The 21,915-nt window shown below is 40.6% G+C and overlaps 1 protein-coding gene across 1 annotated transcript in view; it reads right to left on the reverse strand.

The window, feature by feature from the left end:
• RPGRIP1 (RPGR interacting protein 1) overlaps positions 1-21,659 on the reverse strand; it is a 60,752-nt gene extending 39,093 nt beyond the window's left edge. Inside the window, 13 exon segments of the mRNA XM_089686993.1 lie at positions 866-1,098; positions 4,226-4,420; positions 6,142-6,281; positions 6,367-6,440; positions 7,670-7,816; positions 7,938-7,961; positions 11,248-11,353; positions 13,305-13,448; positions 14,265-14,364; positions 14,559-14,845; positions 18,735-18,867; positions 21,413-21,472; positions 21,578-21,659. Coding sequence (XP_089543119.1) covers positions 866-1,098; positions 4,226-4,420; positions 6,142-6,281; positions 6,367-6,440; positions 7,670-7,816; positions 7,938-7,961; positions 11,248-11,353; positions 13,305-13,448; positions 14,265-14,364; positions 14,559-14,845; positions 18,735-18,867; positions 21,413-21,472; positions 21,578-21,659 — 1,725 coding nt within the window.
• Positions 21,660-21,915: the final 256 nt, after the last annotated feature.

Genomic DNA, 21,915 nt, shown 5'->3' on the forward strand with positions numbered 1-21,915 from the left:
CTAATGCTTCCAGTCCCTGCCACTTCTCTCTGTTGCGCCGATCTCCCCTCCAGCACCAATACCCCACCCTCACAAACCAAATCCCCATGTGGCTACAAATAGAGGGATCTGTTTGGCCAAATAGACCCCCCCACTAGTTCGACCCCCCATTCAGTGCCACCACCTCACTGAGTGTCCGGTGCCCCTCCCTGCAGCTGAAGGCCGACTCTCCCTCTTCCTTCTCCCACCCGCTACAGCTGCTGCTAGTGTGGGAGATGTGTCATTATGGAGAGTGCGCATGTGTGTGTGTGGGGGGGGGAGGGGAGGGGGGGTGGCGCTGGTAAATGTGTTTTTACCAGCCCCCTTCTTTTCCTGCAGAAATGCAGCCAGCGATCTGTACCGATCGTTTCTGTGCTCTTTAACCACTCAGTTTGTGAATTTTAGAGAAATTAGGTTATTTACATTTTGGTGTACATTTGATTTTCACCATTTAGCAAATTAAAATTTACAAATATTTGTTATTTATCAACTCAGTACAGGTTAATCTTTGATATTTAGTAGGAATTTAGCAGGAATTTTGTAAAATGTGTTGTGTTTGTATCTGTTAATAATTATTTTACTGTATTTTTACTGAAAATATTGTTTTGAGAAACATTGCACAAATATCATGGGTCCTTAAAAATCAGCATCACCCTCTTTATATTCTACTGGTCATGTGCATTCAGAAACTGTATGGTTTTGGGGGTCTTTTACAAACTCTGAAAGCTGTAAGTAAAAACCTTTAAAAATGGAGCGCAGGGCCTTGCAGCGAAGGGGTTAATAAGAGGCAATGCTATTATTAATGTATTTATTTTCTATGTTAAAATGTCTCAGATTTTCCACTTACCTGATAATCTTTATTGATCTCATGCTGCAAAATGAGCATTTCCCGAGTTTTCTCAAGTTCTAGAATAGTCTCAGCATGAGCAGCATCCATCTCCAGCAGTTTCTTCTGTGTCTCCTGTTCTGGCTTTCTTCTCTCCTCTTCCTCTACCTCCATTCTGAGATCTCTACATCTTCTGCTTTCCTCCATCTCAGCTTGTATTTGTCTTCTATTCTCTTCTTCTGCCTGTCTCTTTTCTTCTCTGTATGTATTCCACAGATGCTCTTTCTCACTGAACATTTTCTTCAATATCCAATAGTCTTCTGGAATGTGAGTCTAGATCAGGTAATAAGCAGTCAGGATTTCATTCTTACTCCAAGGGTATGTAATGATCATGCAACATAGTTACAGTGATACTAAACACATAAGTGTTAGTTGCCCTACTTCATTCACGGGAATCATATATATCACGCCATTTTTTTTTTTTTTAATCCTCCAAGTACCTTATTCCTGCAGCGCTGTTGTATGGTCACATGATCTCTCCCTGTTCTTTGGCAAGTTTTAGCAATTACATTTGATATATTTAATACTGATTTATATTAAAACTAAGTTTTTTGTGAGTTTCTTAGTGAATGTAATCAAATCAGCATACTATATTCCACCTCCACAGTGTTTAGCAATATGAGCACATGCGGAAGGAGGGAGGGGAGGGTAATTTTCCACTGTGTATGCATCCACATGTGCAACAATATAGTCACATGGGTTGCCCAGATAAGAACAAGGAGGAAATGAAGAGCTTAGAAGGAAACTGAAATTGAGCATGCTCAGTAGAGGACAATGTTGGTCTACACAATGTCAGCCTGCAATGGGGACACAGAGTAGATGGGTGGTACATCTTCAGCAGGATCAGCCAGATATATTTCACTCTACACAAAGTGAACGCTTTAGTGACTTTGTGAGTAAGCAGACTGTTATATAGCATGTAAAAAGTGTTTTTTATAATCTGAGTTTAATGACACTTTAAGACACATTGAAGTTTCACAAGGGGTTATCGAATAGTTAAAATCTGCTAGTAGGCTTTGTCAAGAGGTTGCTCAATCCACTTCCAACATTTTTTTAATTTTAATTTCTTTTTATTTTCGTGTGTGAAAAAATCTTGGAGAAGGTATGCTACTACTCTTTACCATGAGAGACACCAGCCTTGTACAACAATTCACCCCTGTTCCCCCAAGAGGGAAGTATGAAAAACTAGATTTTTATTTTCGAAATATTGGTTAATTTCAAGAAATTTAATAATTTCCCTGTTAGTGAACATAAAAACCCTAGATGTTCTATGCCAAGAGTGTACCTCAAAAGTATTCTCTCATTTTGCATCTGGATGTTGCAGGCTGATGTTATTACTAGATATTGATTAGGCTAGAAGAGGACCTATTGCAGGATGGGTAGGAACAGGGGCTGACTGACAACTCATGGGGCCCCCGGGCAATAGGGGATCATGGGGCCCCTGTGTCCTTGCCCAAACTCAAAAAAGCCTATGAAAAAGGTATCAGAGGCATCTTATGGGGCCCCCTACTGACCCCGGGCCCTCGGGCAGTGCCCGAGTTTCCAAATGGTCAGTCCGCCCCTGGGTAGGAATGCAGGGTCTCTCTTCTAGTTTTTTTATTCTTAATTAAATGTAACGTAATGAGCAAGGGAATTCAATGTTTACCTTCAATAGGATTTCTCTTTAAACATGGTGGCTGATCTGTTAGAGTAGGGGTTACCAAAATTGTTAAACAAAGGGCCAGTTCACTATCTATCAAACTATTTGGGGGCCAGGTTGTGACCTAGGAGTAAAAAAAATTCCCTGGCATCAGATGTTAGTGGGAAGAATAAATGCCCAGGCATTTGAGTTCACTCAGGGCAAACAAAAGTCCTTTTATCAATAGTCAGCAAAAGTACTAAATGCCTCTGCATCAGTGGCCAGTAGGAACAAAAACATGCCCAAGTGTCAGTGGGAATAATACGTTTAATAATAATAATAATAATAATAATAATAATAATAATAACAATAATAATAATAATCCCCAGGATCAACGGGAGTAAGATAAATACCCTGGTATCAGTAAGAACAATAAACGCACTAATACTGATGATCATTAAAATACTGTGCCCCATCACTGGTGGTTATTGGGTGGAGTGTAGCCCCATCAGTGATGTTCAGTGGCACTTACTTCACAGGCTCGATATTCTGTGCCACTACTTGTGGTTGCATCACAGCCAGGACTATAAGGGGCATCATCGGGTAAGAGATCCCTGGGTGCTGGAATGAACTTCCCGCACTTGGAACATACTACAATCAGCATTCCCTACTTTGTGGCTACAACTCTGCAGGCAGGGCTTTCTCATCATAAAAGCCAATTTACAGCAACTAATGACCCCTAACTGTCTTGCAGGCCAATATTTGGGCACTGCTATTTTAGAGTGGACCTATAGATAAATCCAACCACATAAAGTAATAACTTTGCCGGAGAGTAGGTTCAATGATCTCCCAAGTCATGTTTTAACTTTTGAATCTGCCTGTCTAGCTTAGCTCAGGAGTCTTCCAAAGTGTCAAAGCAGATACCAACATTCCCAAAGTTAATATTTACATGGTGTCAGGCATGCTCTCCCTTTTCTGCACCCTGTGTGACAACGCCAGGGTGTGTTGATCAATGGCTCAAACACAGGAAAATTCATTTTGGGATGCTAGTGGAGGGGCCTGTGTATTCTCTATATGTTACTGGGTAGTGCAGATAGGACAGTTGATTAAGGCTGATCATACACAATTAGATTTTTTAATTCAGCCCAGTGGCTAAAACTATTATCAGATTCACAAAACAAGGTGGATGGAGGAAATCTTCCCCTGCTAGGAAGTAGCATTCTGAAAGCGGCACCCATTAGTGTCAGAATACACTGATCAGTGGCTACAGCTGACTTGCTGCAGCTGCTGATTAATGGTCAATTTTCAACATGTCTCTTTGACAGAAGTCAGTTAAATAAATCAACTTCAGTGGAGCAGACCGAAATTTGGCTGGTCCAGCATTTTGATCAGTGTACAGCCAGCTCATTCCAAAGGTTTGTGGTATGACATAGGAGCATAAGCTGCCTCTGTCCGGTAACAGTAGACGCTTATATGGTTGAGGTTTTGAGAGGAATGAGGCCCATTCTGTTTCTCTAATAACTTCCTTTTGAAAACAATTTCAAAACAAGGCTTAAAAAAATACTTTTTCAAAAATGTCAGATCCATCTGGCTAAAAATATTATCAGATTCACAAAACAAGGTGGATGGAGGAAATCTTCCCCTGCCAGGACGTAGCACAATGGGCGCCATTTGCTGATCTCCCTAAATGAGCCCATTCTGACCCAAAACCTAATCTATGCTCTTCATTCGTTTTACCTGAGGTTTCCGTGTCATATCCTGTTCACAAGGTGCTTCTCTGGCAGAAGAGGAATATGAAAGGACTGATATTTTATCCTGAAGATCATGGATTTCTTGCATTTTTTCTAACAGCTGGCACTGTAGCCTGGAAATGTCTTGTTTAATCTGCTCGCTTTGCTCTGACAAATGAAAAGAAAAAATTAAATAATCTCATACAGGGGCTAGTGTAGTTAGAATTTACTATATTATAAAACAAATGTTTTATTACTTGTTACTTTTTTGCCTCTAACTTTAAAATCAATGCATATTATTATATGGTAATTCACATGGCAATTTTCAGGTCATTTCTTATCCATTCACTTTTTTTGGTCACTCAGCAGCATAGAAAATATTAGCCTTAGCCCAATGGAGGTATCACTAATGACTTAAAATAGAAGAATGGCATTTCTTGTTTTTTTTTTTTTTTTTAAATCATACTTACCTAGGTGGATGCAGCATCGGCCTGATGTTGCATCTGTCCCCCATCGACTCTAAGTGTGAGAACTCAGTGATCACATGACTGCTGATTGCTGAATTCTCAGCCAATCTGAGCAGAGAGTGGTGACTGTCACTCACCACTGTCTGCTCTGCCCCTCCCCCCTCTTCCCCCACACTCACTGGAGCACTGTGCTGTGGAGGGGGAGCGAGCGGCTGGCTCAAGTTCTCAGCAGATCATGGAGAGGCTGAGCCAGGTGCCGCTCCAGACTCTGGGGTGGATCCCCACTTTAAAGTTGGGATGTTTCCCCAGCCTGGACCATCTGAGTGACCTCAGCCAACAGCGGAAAGCAGAGGGACTGGTAAGAACACCAGTGATTTCACACAAAGAAAGCATTACAAAGAAAACAGTATACTTTTTCATAAAAGTACATGGTATAGCAGGCACATATCAGGAATATGAAATGTTGGGTGAACATATTCTTGAAAGTGACACTAAACAACATCCCTATTCTCCAAAAATCATCCATATACATCCACTACCTAATGGCCCTGCAATCTATTTTTCATTAAATTATTTCTTACTGTGTTTTTCTGCCTTCTTGTAAAATTCTCCAAGAGCTCACAAACCTCTTATTTTCCCCTCACTTCCATTCATATGGAGCAAGCAGTGTATGTTACTTGCAGTTATGTGCACTGCTCTATGCACACTAAGCACATAGTACATAGTCCTTTGGACTATGTGCTGCTCTATGCACACTAAACACCAGTGGTGTATTTAGGTTTTGTGCTGCCCTAGGCAACAGAAACATCATCTGCCCCCACAGACACTGACCAACACAACCCACCTTTCCCCCTCCTGCGGAGAAAGCCTGACATTGACCAACAACACCCCTGCCCCCCACCCAGGAGAGCCTTCTACTAAACCCCTCCTGGCGACACAGAGAGATACTCATCTTCACAGCTCCGGATATTCACGGGAACGAGAGTCAGGCTCTACATACACCATCAAGCAGCCCACAGCCTCTCTCGGATCCCACCTGGTTTCCATGGCGTGCATGTCCCTTCTTTCATGCCTTCTTCTGGTGGGAGGTGCTGCCCCCCTGAAAAATGCCGCTCTAGGCAAGTGCCTTGTTTGCCTTTTGGTAAATACACCCCTGCTAAACACATAGTCCATAGTCCCTAATCCATTTTGGGAGTGAGCAAGTGAAGGTAGCTATGTTCCTATATCCTATATATTCCTATATATTGAGATAATGGAGAACGAACTTAGCCACCCTTGAACAGAATGTTGGATCACAAAAAGGAATTTGGAGATTTGGAGGAGGCTGATAGCAATAGAAGGTACTATTTTGAGTTGACAATCCATATTTGAATAGATTTTTTTTTTTAAATCAGAGTTTAGTGTCACTTTAATAAAACTTGCCTCTTTCATGCTGTAATTGTTCCTTGCTGTGCGTCAGGTCAGATTCATAAACTTGTATTTGTTCCTCCAGTTTTGTAATCTGTTCCTTTAATTCTGCTTCTGCCACTTTCGAGGAGTTCACCCGCTCTAAGTCTAGAGAACTGTGAAAAAATGAAAGCAGCTGGTGACCAATTTTTATTTCTTCTCAAGTTTCCTCATTCAGTTTACCTGGATTTCTCTTCTCACCTTTTTAGAAGGTTTTCATAGTGTTCTTTAAGAAGATCTTTCTCTCTTTCCAGTTCAATTTCCCTCTCTTGATACTGAAATAAGGTCATTATAGCATTAACACTCAAATATGACCGTGTGTCACAGCTTTATATGAAGAATTTGCTTTCTTGGGCTAAAATTACAGTTAATGTGCATTGAATCTTTAGTGTATTTTTGATACCTCTTTATAACTAGCACAAGATATAGAGGGGGTTCTAATGTAGCATACAGTCCGATTGTCTACCCTTCAAAAAAATACACATTCCTCTCTAGAAAAAATAAATCTAATATTTGCCTTATAAATATACATTTAATAATGCACAGTTTAATAAACTGACACTAAACAATATCTTTCTTCTCCAAAAATAATCCATACACATCCACTGCTTAATGGTCCTGAAATCCAGTTTTCATAAAGGCAGCACAGTGGCTCAATGGTTAGCTCTTCCGCCTGGCAGTACTAGGGTCGTTGGTTCAAATCCCAGCCATGACACCTCCTGCCTGGAGTTTGCATGTTCTCCCTGTGCCTGTGTGGGTTTCCTCTGGGTACTCCAGTTTCCTCCCACACTCCAAAGACATGCTGGTAGGTTAATTGGATCCTGTCTAAATTGGCCCTTGTATATGAATGTGAGTTAGGGACCTTAGATTGGACACCCCTTGAGGGTTAGGGACTGATGTGAATGTACAATATATATTTAAAGCGCTGCGTAAATTGACGGTGCTATATAAGTACCTGAAATAAATAAAAATATTTCTTACTGTGTTTTTCTGCCTCTTTGTAACATCTTCCGTAAGCTCACAAACCTCTCCTTTTCCCGCTGACTTCCATTTGTTTGGAACGAGCAGTGAACATTAGCTGTGGTCATATACACTGCTCTATGCACATTATAAATCCCATAAGCCATAGTCCATCTTGTGAGTGAGCAAGAGAGGGTGACTACGTTTTAACATACAGTGGAACCATGAAGAAGAATGTAGCCACCCTCTGACAGGAAATCAGATCACAGCAACAAGAAAGAAAACAGTAATTCGGAGTTTTGGAGTAGGTTGAAGGCAATAGAAGGTACTTTTTTGAGCTAAAAACATATACTTGAATTATTTTTTTTTAAATCAGAGTTTAGTGTCACTTTAAGTTCATTTCATATGTGTATACAATGAGTTAATGATTTCAATATCTAGTCCTTATTTTTTATCCCACATAATTTCTATACAATCTGCTTTTAGGATATTAGTTGACTTATCCTTGCATCTACCAATTTAGCAAGCTGTACTGATTGATTACCTCAACCAGTGACCTTTGAAGATTAGCCATGTTCTGCTGATCCACCTCCAGTGCTACAACTTTACTCCTCTCTTCTTTCAGCTGTGTGCTGAGATCTTCCAGCTGCATCAATACAGCCTTATGACTTAACGTCAGTGATTTTTGTTTCTATCACAGTGAAAAAAGTGAAAAACAGCACATTTAATTTCTAGTTACATCTATAAAATATTAGGTACAGGTTTACATGTTCATCATAGAAGTTGGTAAGGAACTTTGATTTGTAACATACCTCTTGTAGTTCTGTCTCATAAGACTGAAAATAAAATGAAGAATGGTGTGAAAAGAGACCAAAAAAAAACTTTTCAGAAATAACCACTAAACACAAGGGCAGATTTTCTGTTAGATACAAAGATCCTCTGTCTATAGGTAAAACAAATCCAATCATCTTATATGGTCAAAGGTCTGTGCAAACCTAACCATTATACCTACAGAGTGTGAGCATGTTGGGCATCCTATTCCAAAACTAAGAACATTACATTTTCAACATTATGTATGTTTTTTTTACAAGATTTTGATGTGTGTTTGTGGGAATTTGCAACATTTTAGCAAAAAGAACAATTGTGAGGTCAGGTACTGATGTTGGACAAAAATTCCTGGCTCATAACTGGAACTCCAATTTATCCCAAATGTGTTCAGTTATGTTTGGTCAGAGCTTTGTGCAGGCCACTTGATCAGATGAGGAGGACCCCAGGTGGCTCAGTGGGCTGACGCTTTGCGGGGTGAAAGGAATTGCTAGTTATTTAATACATTCAAGAGAGAGCATTTAGCGCAATAATCTCAAGAGAAAGGGTTAAGACACAAAATGCCCCAAAATAGCAAACAAAATGGTTCCAGACTCTTTTAGCAACAGTCAACACAAGCAATGGGCCTTTAAGCTGAGACCTGCAATCTCTACTGGTAGACTGTTAAACACAACCAGGCAGCACAAGTTAGATAAGCAAACAGAACATCCTGCAATGTCCATTGTCGGCAGCTTATACTCAGCTCTTCAGGACACTATTCAGTGGTGAAGCCTCTTCCCAAGATGCTCCATACAGGCAGCCATGTTCTTGCTCCACTCCTTGTACCCTCTAGGCAGCAAAAACTTTCTCCAGGCAGCAGGTCTGGAAGGCAAATTACCTCCAGCACAACCTTCTCTTCAAGCAAAGACTGGAAATGTAAAGACCCTTCTTCAAGGTCACACGAAACACTTCCCAACAACAGGCAAATGTAAACAATAGTATGAACTTAGGGAAAGCCCAACAAATGCAAAAACATTGTTTCATTTGGTTACCTGAAGGTCATCCGAAACACTTCCCAACAACTGGCAGAAGTAAACAATAGTATGAACTTAGGGAAAGCCCAACAAATGCAAAGCAATAGCAATTTTAGCTCAGACTGACTACAGCCCATCTTCTGACTAAATGCAGGCTAGGGACACTTCAGATTAAGACAGGATCAAAACATATATTTTTATAGAGCTGGCTTTATGCACAAAGGCACAGTTATAATGGGGTAGAAATGGCCTTCCCCAAATTGTTGCCCCAAGGTTGGAAACGCACAGTCATCTAAATGTTCTTGTATTGTACACCAGTCACAATATACAACGAGCTGCCGCTCACCTTATCCATGTCTGCAAGTGCCATGCAACAGAAAGCTTCTGTCAGCTCCAACGCATGTAAATGAATGAATATAGCCGTCATCCGCTGTATCTTTTGCGATACTTTATTTACTTGAGCGAATGCAACATACAATCCTCTATGCTCACATGTATCGACCTTCAGACCCTTTGCTTGAGGGAATACAACATACAGTCCTCCAGGCTCACATGTATTGACCCTCAGTGGGTCTTCATCATAGCCAAGCATAAAACCAAAACAATGAACGGAAATTACATAGAGAAGCAGAAGCATGGTGGAAAAAAATCAATCCAGTTTATAAGCAGCAGCTTTATTTTGAAAAGGGACTAATGTCCCATCTCTGATTCAATCCATCAGGGGTTTGTGTACATCAGGGGTACTGAATTAAAATTCAGGTCAGTAAAATTTTCTTCCAGCGGAGGTCCGAGTGTCATGTTGGTGCTATGACTCAGATCCTTCACATCACGGCCTCCCCTGCACATCACAGTTCCTCCCCCATCCCATCACCCCTTTTACATCAGAGATCACCCCATCACAGACTGCCCTACCATATCCCCCCCATCACTGATATCCTATCACAGACCCCCCATCACCGACTGCTCCATCACAGACCCCTCTTCACAGACCCTGCACATCACAGATCCTGTCCATTACAGACTTCTCAGCACAGCCCCCCCCCCATCATCACAGATCCCCTCCATAATAGATCCCCCATCACAGATCCCTCATCACAGATCCCCTCTTCACAGGTCCCCACACAGATCTGCGTGCAGCAGAACTGGGCCACAGAGCCACCTAGTCTAATGAATCACATTTTCTTTTATATTATCTGGATCGCCAGGTGTGTGTGCATTGCATACCTCTGGAAGGGATGACACCAGGGATCAGTATGGGAAGAAGGCAAGCTGGCAAAGGCAGAGTGATGCTTTGGGCAATGTTCTGCTGGGAAACTGTCAGGGTCCTGTCCACAGCATGAGTTCTGGAATATCTGGCATTTCTGCCAGTACTCTACATGGCCGCAGAGGTACACATCAGCCTCAGTCTGGTGCCAGACGGCCTTTATAAGGAGGCTCATCACTTCCTCTAGTTGCTGGATGATCTCTATAGCTCCCTGTGCCCTGTTACTGGTTCCTGTTTTTTGTGATTCTGACTTGTGATTTCCTGTTACCGACTCGGCTTGCTCCTGGACCTGTCTACTCTGATTTACCCCTGATCTGACCTCGGCTTGGCTTAAGGATACTCTCTCTCTCTCGCTCCTCTGTGAATGACCTCGGCTATCCCATCTGACTATGTCTGCTCTGCTTCCCACCTGGTACCTGACCTTGGCTTGAACCGAATACCCAGTAAACATCCAAATCCCAGAAGGGCTTGACATGTACCACCTACCTAAACATTGTTGCTGACCAAGTACCACCCTTCATAGAAATAGTATTCTCTGATGGCAGTGGCTTCTATCAGCAGAATAATGCGCCCTGCCACACTGCAAAATGGTTCAAGAATGGTTTGAGCACACAACCACGCATTTGAGGTGTTGGCATGGCCTCCAAATTCTCAAGCTCTCAATCCAATGGAGCATCTGTGGGATGTGCTGGAAAAACAAGTCTGATCCATGGAAGCCCCACCTTGCAACTTACAGGACTTAAAGGATCTGCTACTGACAGCTTGGTGCCAGATACCACAGCATAACTTCAGAGGTCTAGTGGTGTCCATGCCTCAACAGGTCAGGGCTGTTTTAGTGGCAAGAGATGAGCCCACTCAATATTAGGTGGGTGGTCACAAAGGTATAGCTGATTGGTGTATGTTGTCCTTCACAGGAAACACTGGAACTTAATCCTTTGTAGGGGTGTCCACATATGTTTGGCTATGCAGAGTGTGTATGTTTTCATATTTTGGGGACCTGGAAATAAAAACAATGTTCACCTCTTTGAGCTGTTGAAATTGCTCTTTGAGGGCACATAGACTTGTGTTCTTTTCCCTGAGCTCCTTCTGCAGACGAATATTCATGACGTTTTCTTGGATGATTTTTCTGGAAAAAAAAAACATGCTTTAAAGAAGTTTTCTTCTCATCAGAAACTGTGGATCTTCAGCTCAGACCTTCTGCCATTAAATGTAAAGAGCTGGAATCTGAGGGCTTAAGGGGTAAGTTCATCTTTTCAAAAAAATGAAAATATGACTCCAAATATCTTGGCCATCCCTTTGGACTTGGCTGCAAATAGCAGCCATGATGTCCCTGACTGCCAGTGTAGTGGCCCTCACACTAACCGATGAGAGGCTCATTTGAAGCTTCTTCTGTTAAGGTATCCCAGAAGAAAGGAGCGCTCTTCATTGGTCATTGAGGTCTCATGGTTATGCTTATTTTTTATCGATAAATCCTTTCTCAAGTCCAGGTTTATCATAGACAGAAAAAAGTAACAGTGTGGGTATGTGCTTTTCTCTTTTAAATGCAACTCAAAGAGCTATTGTAGGGTTTCCAGAAGTAGAGCAACTTGTGCTGAAATAGGGAGATTCCAAAAAAAACAAAATCACTTACCCTTCCATGTTGTATTCCCTCATATTAAGGTACCAAAGTGACATCACTTTTCTTAAAATAGAACTATGGCCTCCCATAAAAAAAACATATGTGCTGCAGCACTTAAAGCCCCAATTTGTGCAAAATATGAATAAACTTCCACTCCCCTCTAACCGATCCTGTAAGGCTTTTTGTTTTTCTTACCTGGTAAAACAAGATATACTCACCTAATACAGCTGCTGCTGTTTCTGCGTATGGGTGGCCCCTAATCCATTGGTGCAAAGGTGCCCCAGACTGACCAGTCTAGAACAATCCTCTCAGCTGATGTCACTTCTCTTCTGGATCCTGAGAGAACCCCCCCCCCCAGCTGGACAGCCAATAGGAGATGTCCTTGTCACACAGGTAGTGACGTAGAAACCCGAAGAAATACCCAAAGACTCAGGACTTGAGCATCATATGACTACAACTTGTGGTAGAGGATTTTTCTTTACAGCAATCAGTTAGGTGGGATGGGAAGGGGGAGGGGTTAACAATATCCCGGAGAAAGACGTTAATTATAAGTGCACTTGCACTTACAGTTTCCTCTTAGTCCTCCTGCAAGGTCCCACAACTACCTATTGAATCTGCCAGCTACCTATTCTTATGATGGGGATGGGGGGGGACGATGCTGCACTGTTTCTGAACTCAGAGCAAAATCGACAATCTCATGTAGGCTGTGACTGCTTGAACTACAGTGGGATGTAACAATGTTGCAGGGGATATGGCTATCAGCATTATCACTGCTCACTAACAGGCCTGTAGATTGTCAGCACCTGGCCACATCTATTTCTGCCTTCTCTTTTCTGCATTGACAGCGCTGTCTCTGCTGTTGCCCCCCATTGTGAACTGCAGTGTCTGGGAGGGAAAGCATTTGAGACACAAATGTTGGAGGACTGAACTCAGTCAATGAAGGCAAACTGAATTTATTGTTTAATTTATGAGGCTTGTGTATCAGTACATTGAAAGTTGGATTTGGTAATTGATTAGAGATACAGGACCCTGTTATTATGCTTTAAGGTATTCTTATAGTATGTGTTAGGGACTGTAATACTTCCCAGGCTCACAACTGTGCTTACAACTATCAAACAATATACAACTATTTTTAATTTCAATATGCTAAAAAAAAAGCAGTGGTATCAGCTGCAACTGTCATTTGTATATGTATGGGAAACATGACATTTTATAGTTCTAAGTGGATCTAATTGTGATATGCTATAAATTAGAGAGAGCAGTAGCAGCATTTTGCTCTACACATTTAACATAGCACAGTACTTGTGCAATCTTTAATTAGTATCTAGACACATTAGCTAGATAGAGTACTACTAATCTATGCTGAGAATACATAAGAAACACAATAGAGACAGCAACCACTAGCAATCTATTTCAGACTTTATAACAACCAGTCAGATTAAATCCAGTCCAAACTCACCGCTGGTCCTCAGCCTGCTGTACATGCTGCAGAGAAAGCAGGATTTCCGTCTCCAGATCTTTAGATTTGGCAGAAGCCATGTGCTTTAATATAATTGCAGCTTTCTCATCCATATTACAGTTTTGTCTGCTGATAATTTGAAATCTGGAAGGTAAGATATTAATTTTATGTAATTTTTTAATTGCTTTTCATGAGGCAATTTCTGTTGCAAAGACGTTAAAATGGTGTAAGAAAATAACAATAAAAACTGCACTGTAACAAATATATCACTTGTATAACATAATGTATAAAAATGTTGCTTTTTAAATATTGGAAATTAAGAATGTAAATTAGAGAATGTGGTCATAATGGAATACTTTGTAAAGAAGAAGACAAGCTTTGGTAATAATGTTTCCTTAAGGTGTATGTAAAGGTTACATTTTTAGTTTTGGACCAAATATGGAAGGGTTTAAGTTATCAAAACAAGAACCCTAACCTAGAAAGCTAATGGGGCTTTAAAGGTACCATAGCGTACCAGTACAAATGAAGTGAAAACATGAGAACAGTAGACAAAAATGAAACCCTTTTATTAGGTTAAAAACCACTACACAAGGATTGGGAGAGCTATTTTCTCTCCACCTCCCACTTTCCCTGTATCCAGGGTTTAAGTTATCATCAGAGCAAGAGGTGAGGAAAAATCTTCAAATAAGGACACCTGCTCACTTTGGGGAGTTCCATCAACTTTGGAAAGATTTTCCTTTAACTTTCTCTTGCATCTGTAGCAAGTGAAGGGAACTAATTCCAGTGGGGAAAAACTTGACAGCAGTTTTAATAATTTACTTCTCTATCCAAAGTTAAAAAAAAGCTCTGAATTGAATGGGTGCATCAAAGCCAGAATAAAGGTCAGATGTTGGTTTGGGTGCAGTCAGGTCTCCAGAAAGTCAGTAAGAGTGTCATTTAGCATTTTTATATGATACATACAATCTATCAATCTCTGCTCTGGCTTCATCACTGAGACTTTCCCCACAGCAATCAGCAGTTACTCTTGGTGGACCAGTGTCTGGACCTTGCACACGTAAACCTAGAAACATAAATGAAAGTTTGATGACAACTATTTATAGCCACCATTAGGACATAATTTAGGACTAATGACCAACAAAGAAGAAGGTGTGTGGTGATTTAGTAAGAATGAATGAGCACTGGGTTAATTCGCTATATTTTTCACACATTTTTCTGCTGAATGTACTAACATTCTCTTTAGTTTCTTTTACCTACCCTTCTTATATTTTTCTGGCAATGTTGTGTTTTTTCGAATACCGGAATTTATTCGTGCTGATATTGCACCATAGGGACAATGTCTGCATCCATCCTGCAACTGAAGGCGCTGCTTATATGTAGTCATTCGTTGCCTTAAGGCTTCATTTCTGCGTTCCAGGTCTCTCACACGGTCTTGTAAGTTCTCCATTGCGTCCTCGGCCTCCAAATCTCTGCCATCTTTTCTAGCTTTCTTTTCTTCATGCTGCCAAAGATCCGATGTTAGACGGAGCAGTTTAGTTGCCATTCTGTAAAGGAAAATTGAGATCCTTGAAATTACCTGCATTTGTTGGATATGTTATCCTTATAATTTTTTATATTATATGCACATCTTATTAACACCGTGGGTTTATTCAAGTTTTTATCAAATAAAATATAGGGCCTACTCTTGCCTTCATGTTTAAAGGAAAGATGTCTTAAGGAAATATGGAGGATGCTATTATTAACTCCTTTCTGAAAATGCTAGTTGCCTGGCTGTCTTGGACTTACTTTTTTTTCAAGCCACTGACTGGGAGCAGACATGTGATCAGTGATATTACAGTGGATTCGGATACCCTGACCTACTTTCTCCAGGTCAGTGACAAAAAGTATCCAAACCAGTGAAGTGACAAGACAGCCAGGTAACTAGTTATTTTATTTGTGACCTACATTTTTACTTGTTACTACTATAGGTTTTTTTTTTATATGTGATTTACATTTTTATTTGTTAACTTTGTCAAATTTCAGTTACTGTAATACATTCATAAATTTATAGATTATTCCTCTAGGAAATGTCTGCCTTAAAACTTTCAATCACTCAGACTGCGCATGTTAAAAAAGTGATTTCATGAAATTATCTGGCAATTTCCTTTAACCTTAAAACGATAGTAAATCCCCTGCAAGGCAATGATATAAGTGCTAGTATGTATCGCATACTAGCACATTATTTAAGCACATTATATACATAATTACATAATCCAGCTGAAAAAAGACAAAAGTCCATCTAGTTCAACCATAAAAAAAAAAAAGTTATAATCCTATACCCACAGTTGATCTAGAGGAAGGCAAAAAAACCCCAGCAAAGCATGATCCAATTTGCTCCTGCAGGGGAAAAAAATCCTTCCTGATCCCCCGAGAGGCAGTCGGATATTCCTTGGATCAACTTTACCTATAAAAGTTAGTATCCAGTTATATTATGTGTATCTAGAAAAGAATCCAGGCCTTTTTTAAAGCAATCCACTGAGCTGGCCAGAACCAACTCTTGAGGGAGTCTATTCCACATTTTTACAGCTCTTACTGTGAAGAAACCTTTCCGTATTTGGAAATGAAATCTCTTTTCCTCCAGATGTAAAGAGTGCCCCCTTGTCCTCTGTGATGAGCTCAGGGTGAATAGCTCTACACCGAGTTCACTATATGAACCACTGATGTATTTATACATGTTGATCATATCCCCCCTTAATCTCCTCTTCTCAAGAGAATAAATTCAGTTCCTCTAACCTTTCCTCATAGCTGAGCTCCTCTATGCCTCTTATCAGTTTGGGTATTATGAAATACTTACCTTAGAATAAAGCCCTCCAGTGGTGCGCCATCACCGCTGACAGGGCTTCCATCTTCACCTGGTCTTCCTTCTGGTTTTGCTGGCTATGGCAGCTTGAATGGCGGTGCGCAATGACGTCACTGCTGCACATGCATGCGGGAGTCACAGGCTATGGCACAGCGCTCTGAAGGAATAGCACGGATATGCTATTCTTTCAGAGACCATGCACCAGTGATGTCACCAACTGCCAAAAGAGCGAATATCTCCTAAACGGTACACATTTAGGAGATATTCATCGTGTCTACAGGTAAGTTTACCCGTAGGTAAAAATCACCATGGGGGCTTTACTACCATTTTAGGAGAGGTTATCATTCAGTTAATACAAATAAATAGATTTCTCTACAGTCTGACTATACCCATCACCTGAACTTAGCAGCCCTGATGAAGGGGATACCTTAAAGCTGCTGACATGTTGGCTTGTTAACTGACCTTTTAACAATAAATGGGCTTTATCGCTGATCTGCTCTATATTTTGTATAGCATGCTTGAAATGCTACCTTTTTGGTCTTTTGGTTTGAGTGCTGCCTCCCCAAAGAAATAAAGCACTGGGTAACACTCAGCCAGGTCAGTAAACCATAAATACTGTATACATATGCAAAAAATCCAACTTCAAGAAACCAAAAGCTAAATAAAGTTTAACATGGGGGCATGTATTGTGGATCCAGCTTCGTCATCAGGGACAAAGGGCCATGGGTTCTTTCACATCAGTCTACATGTTTACTTGGATATCTACTTGCAGGTTCAATAAATAGCAAAACTATGGTGTGGGGGGACTGAGAAAAACAAAAATGTTGTGGTAATGTTAGTGACAGACTGCATCATATGTGTAATTTTGTTACCCATAGTTATTAGCTAATTTATTTCATGTGTATATTTAAATACATATAAAAAAAACTATAGTAAATGATGTTAAATTCATTTGATTTTGCTTTTGTCACGGATATGCTATTCATTCAGAGAGCATGCGCCAGTGATGTCACCAACTGCCAAAAGAACGAATATCTCCTAAACGGTACACGTTTAGGAGATATTCATTGTGTCTACAGGTGAGTTTACCGGTAGGTAAAAATCAACATTGGGGCTTTACTACCATTTTAGGAGAGGTTATCATTCAGTTAATACAAATAAATAGATTTCTCTACAGTCTGAGTATATCCATCACCTGAACTTAGCAGCCCTGATGAAGGGGATACCTTAAAGCTGCTGACATGTGGGCTAGTTAACTGGCTTTTTAACAATAAATGGGCTTTATCTCTGATCTGGTTTTCTCTCTGCTCTATATTTTGTATAGCATGCTTGAAATGTTACCTTTTTGGCCTTTTGGTTTGAGTGCTGCCTCCCCAAAGAAATAGTATTGCAAAATGTGTACTACTAACCTTGCTGACGAAGACCATGCATTTGGGATCTAATGCCGCAACACCTACAACTACTATCATGCAGTTGAAGGCACTCTTTAGCCAACAAGTTGTGAGCTATGGGTGAATCCCAGTTCTATATTCTTTGATGTAAAAGAATGAACTCATGCACTGTTGTCACTGTATTGTCAAGTATTATGGCAGCTGTTTGTATGGGGATTTATGCCTGCTAGTAAATTTACCTTTAATCTTACAATACAACCATAAAATTCCAGTATGAAAAATTTGTTGTATAACATTTATGCCTCATGGAATGTTTCTGTCCAACTACCTTGTAGCAATTCTTTATTAGCTATTAAAATTGTGCAGACAAGGAGAACCAACATACCCCACAGATATAACCCACAGCTTAGAAATATTTAAAAACATTCAACACCCCGCCCCCCTATAAAAAGAGAAAATAAAGTTATCATCCATCAAAGAAATTAAATAAAGCACTGGGTAACACTCAGCCAGGTCAGTAAACCATAAATACTGTATACATATGCAAAAAATCCAACTTCAAGAAACCAAAAGCTAAATAAAGTTTAACATGGGGGCATGTATTGTGGATCCAGCTTCGTCATCAGGGACAAAGGGCCATGGGTTCTTTCACACCAGTCTACATGTTTACTTGGATATCTACTTGCAGGTTCAATAAACAGCAAAACTATGGTGTGGGTGGACTGAGAAAAACAAAAATGTTGTTGTAATGTTAGTGACAGACTACATCATATGTGTCATTTTGTTACCCATAGTTATTAGCTCATTTATTTCATGTGTATATTTAAATACATATAAAAAAACTATAGTAAATGTTGTTAAATTCATTTGATTTTGCTTTGTCACATGCAGTATGTTGCAATAGTTCTGTTGTCATGGCCCTAAATTCCTAGTGGTCAAGTTAAGGGACATTCTGATAGTGATGGCATCTATGGACAGTAGCTAACAGGGGCGGACTGACAACTCATGGGGCCCCCGGGCAATAGGGGATCATGGGGCCCCTGTGTCCTTGCCCAAACTCAAAAAAGCCTATGAAAAAGGTACCAGGGGCATCTCATGGGGCCCCCTACTGACTCCGGGCCCTCGGGCAGTGCCTGAGTTTCCAAATGGTCAGTCCGCCCCTGGTAGCTAATATAAGTCATACATACTGTATGAAATACATACCTCTTAATTTTGTCCTCTTGCTTCCTGGCATATTCTTTAAGTAGCAGATTCTCTTCATGAAGCCTTAAGAAGCTGTCCTCCAGTTCTTCACGGGATATCAAAGCCACTCTGCGTCTGGTCTTCAGATGTTTCTCTGTATATAAAGTTTCTTATTCAGGTGTGAACAAACATACCAAGTTCTGTAATAAACAGGTGTCTGAACTTTTCAATTAAACAAAACCAAGAAAATGCAGTTAGCTTCAACTGAAAATTTTCACTGAACTGTCTTCAATAAACTGAGATCTGACTGATTGCTGTTCAAAACTGTACTGTGCTTATTGTACTTCATTTTAAGTTGAATTCCAGCTAAAGGGCTAACTATCCTTAAAACTCCATTCCCTCTCCAAACACATATGCTAACTAACCTGTGTAAGAAAGATGTGTACGTTTACCTATTTTCAGCCCGCTCCAGTCCTGTCATCTGTACCCCTATGCCAGCCAGTGGCAGCAGGGGAGAGGCTAGTAAAACCTGGGCCTATATATTTCAATAGCCCATCCATTATCCATTGTCATGGCTCCATCTTCTCCCCTGCAGAGGCACGTTTCCTCTTGTGCATTTAGCACAGGAAATAATTGAAATAATTTAATCTTCCCAAATGGAGAAACCATTTCCTACTATATTCAAAACTAAATAAAAAGGGTCTGGGTGGAGAGCCACTTTATGCAAAACTACTTGGTCTTAAATCTGTCCCAACCTGTGATTGGTCAAGGAAGGAACAACAGCACCCTGTATATCTCTCAGCATGTTCCTTATGAGTATATGTGCATGAAGCAGAGACTCAGCAGATCATCATTACCATAGAGCAGTGGTCTCCTATCTGCAGCCCACGGGCTGGATGTGGCCCTTTGTTAGCCTTTAACAAGCCCTTGGGGCACTATTCCTCCAACTAACATCAACAGTAAGGCATAATTCCTGCCACTGACAGCAATGATGGGGCACTATTCCTCCCACTGACACCAATGATGGGGCACTATTCTTCTCACTGACACCAATGATGGGGCACTATTCCTCCCACTGACAGCAATGATGGGGCACTATTCCTCCCACTGACAGCAATGACGGTGCACTATTCCTCCCACTGACAGCAATGATGGGGCACTATTCCTCCCACTGACAGCAATGATGGGGCACTATTCCTCCCACTGGCAGCAATTAATGGGGCACTATTCCTCCCACTGACAGCAATGATGGGGCACTATTCCACCCACTGACACCAATGATGGGGCACTATTCCACCCACTGACACCAATGACGGTGCACTATTCCTCCCACTGACAGCAATGATAGGGCACTATTCCTCCCACTGACAGCAATGATGGGGCACTATTCCTCCCACTGACAGCAATGATAGGGCACTATTCCTCCCACTGACATCAATGATGGGGCACTTTTCCCTTCACCGATACCAATGATGGGGCACTATTCCTCCCACTGACAGCAATGATGGGGCACTATTCCTCCCACTGACAGCAATGATGGGGCACTATTCCCTTCACCGATACCAATGATGGGGCACTATTCCTCCCACTGACAGCAATGATAGGGCACTATTCCTCCCACTGACAGCAATGATGGGGCACTATTCCTCCCACTGACAGCAATGATGGGGCACTATTACCTTCACCGATACCAATGATGGGGCACTATTCCTTCCACTGATATCAAAGATGGAGACTATTCCTCCTTCTACTGAGCACAAGTGCTATGTAACTCATTTAGTCCCACTGACCACCAAGCCTGGGGCATTGTTTATTTTCACTGAAACTGGGACATTTTCTACCCCCACTGGCCGCAATCTGCCTTCTCCTAAAGTCTGAAAGTATGTCAACTGGCCTCTCTTTAGAAGGTTTAGAGACCCCTGCCTTAGAGTCCTATCACAGAAGGCCATCATTAGGACATATTCATAAATGTAGATTAGTGGCAACAAATATTCTTTAGCACATAGCTGCAATAAAAGGACCACTACTGTGAGAAATACAATATTCTGAGTTATTGTAAGCTATAGGTGTTAATGCATGTAATGATAGTGCGCTATATTTTATTTTTCATTTTTATTTTACATGCATTTAAGTGTGTGTTTTCCCTTTCTTACTTGCAGATTAAAAGTGTCAGTGACGGGCCAAGGCAAACTATATCTCTGACAGTTTTATAGTTTGCCCCAACCCATTACTGTCACTTGACCTGGACAGCTTGGTCTGCATGTAAATGTAAAAAAAAAAATAAAGATAGACATATTAAATAAAAAAGGTATTCATATATGTAATACAATCATTATAAGCATTAACAATATTTAGTTATCAGAATACAATTTTTTTTTAATATTGGGGCTTTCTATGGTGGACTTAATTACCAGGTAGAGTTTAGCTTTACCTGCAGGTTGGTGAGATTTGCTGTGCTGGCTTTCTGGTATGATCATATACTGTATGTTGACCTTGCATTGTGGTTACATTGTGGTTAAATTAATGATATAAATGGGTATTATGTACTGTGGTTTGTACTCACAAATGGAACACTCTGTACTGTGTATACTCAATTACCACAGCAGAGTCATGATGTATACCGGAGTATCAAATACCATACATTAGCGCAAGGCAATAGGTAAGGGAATTACAAAAGCCTCTTTACACATTCAACTTACCTTTCATTTTGGGAGATTTCTGTATCAACATCCTTGGCGGGTTGGATCCTGTTATTACATCTGAAAATCAAGCATACATAACTGTACAGCCACCAAGAATGTGAAAGTAAATTGACTAAAGATGAAGAATATTCCAAAGAAAAACAAATTTGATGAACATATTACCTTGTATAGCTCTCAATACTGTCGGTCTGCAGTCTGTGTCCTTAACTGGAAGGTCTGAGGCAGTCTCGTCCATCAAAGACATTGTCACGTCTTTTTAGCTAACGAAAAATACAGAACATGTATATTTAAAAAAAGTCTAAGAGTAAAAAGTTAGAATAATGGTTGTTAATATATTTACATGTTGATCTTACATTGTTATTGATATGGTCTCACCTATTAAGTCACCTTCACACCAGGTATTTTCATATTGTGTTCTCTCTATATATTTTATTTAATGTGTCCCGAGCATTACCTCTCTCAGATCCCTCAGCTGCGTCTCCTTCACTCTGCAACTTCTT

Source organism: Staurois parvus, unplaced genomic scaffold, assembly GCF_062004578.1.
Source record: "Staurois parvus isolate SC_StPar_1 unplaced genomic scaffold, SC_StPar_1.0 ptg000415l, whole genome shotgun sequence".
NCBI classification, from domain to species: Eukaryota; Metazoa; Chordata; class Amphibia; order Anura; family Ranidae; genus Staurois; species Staurois parvus.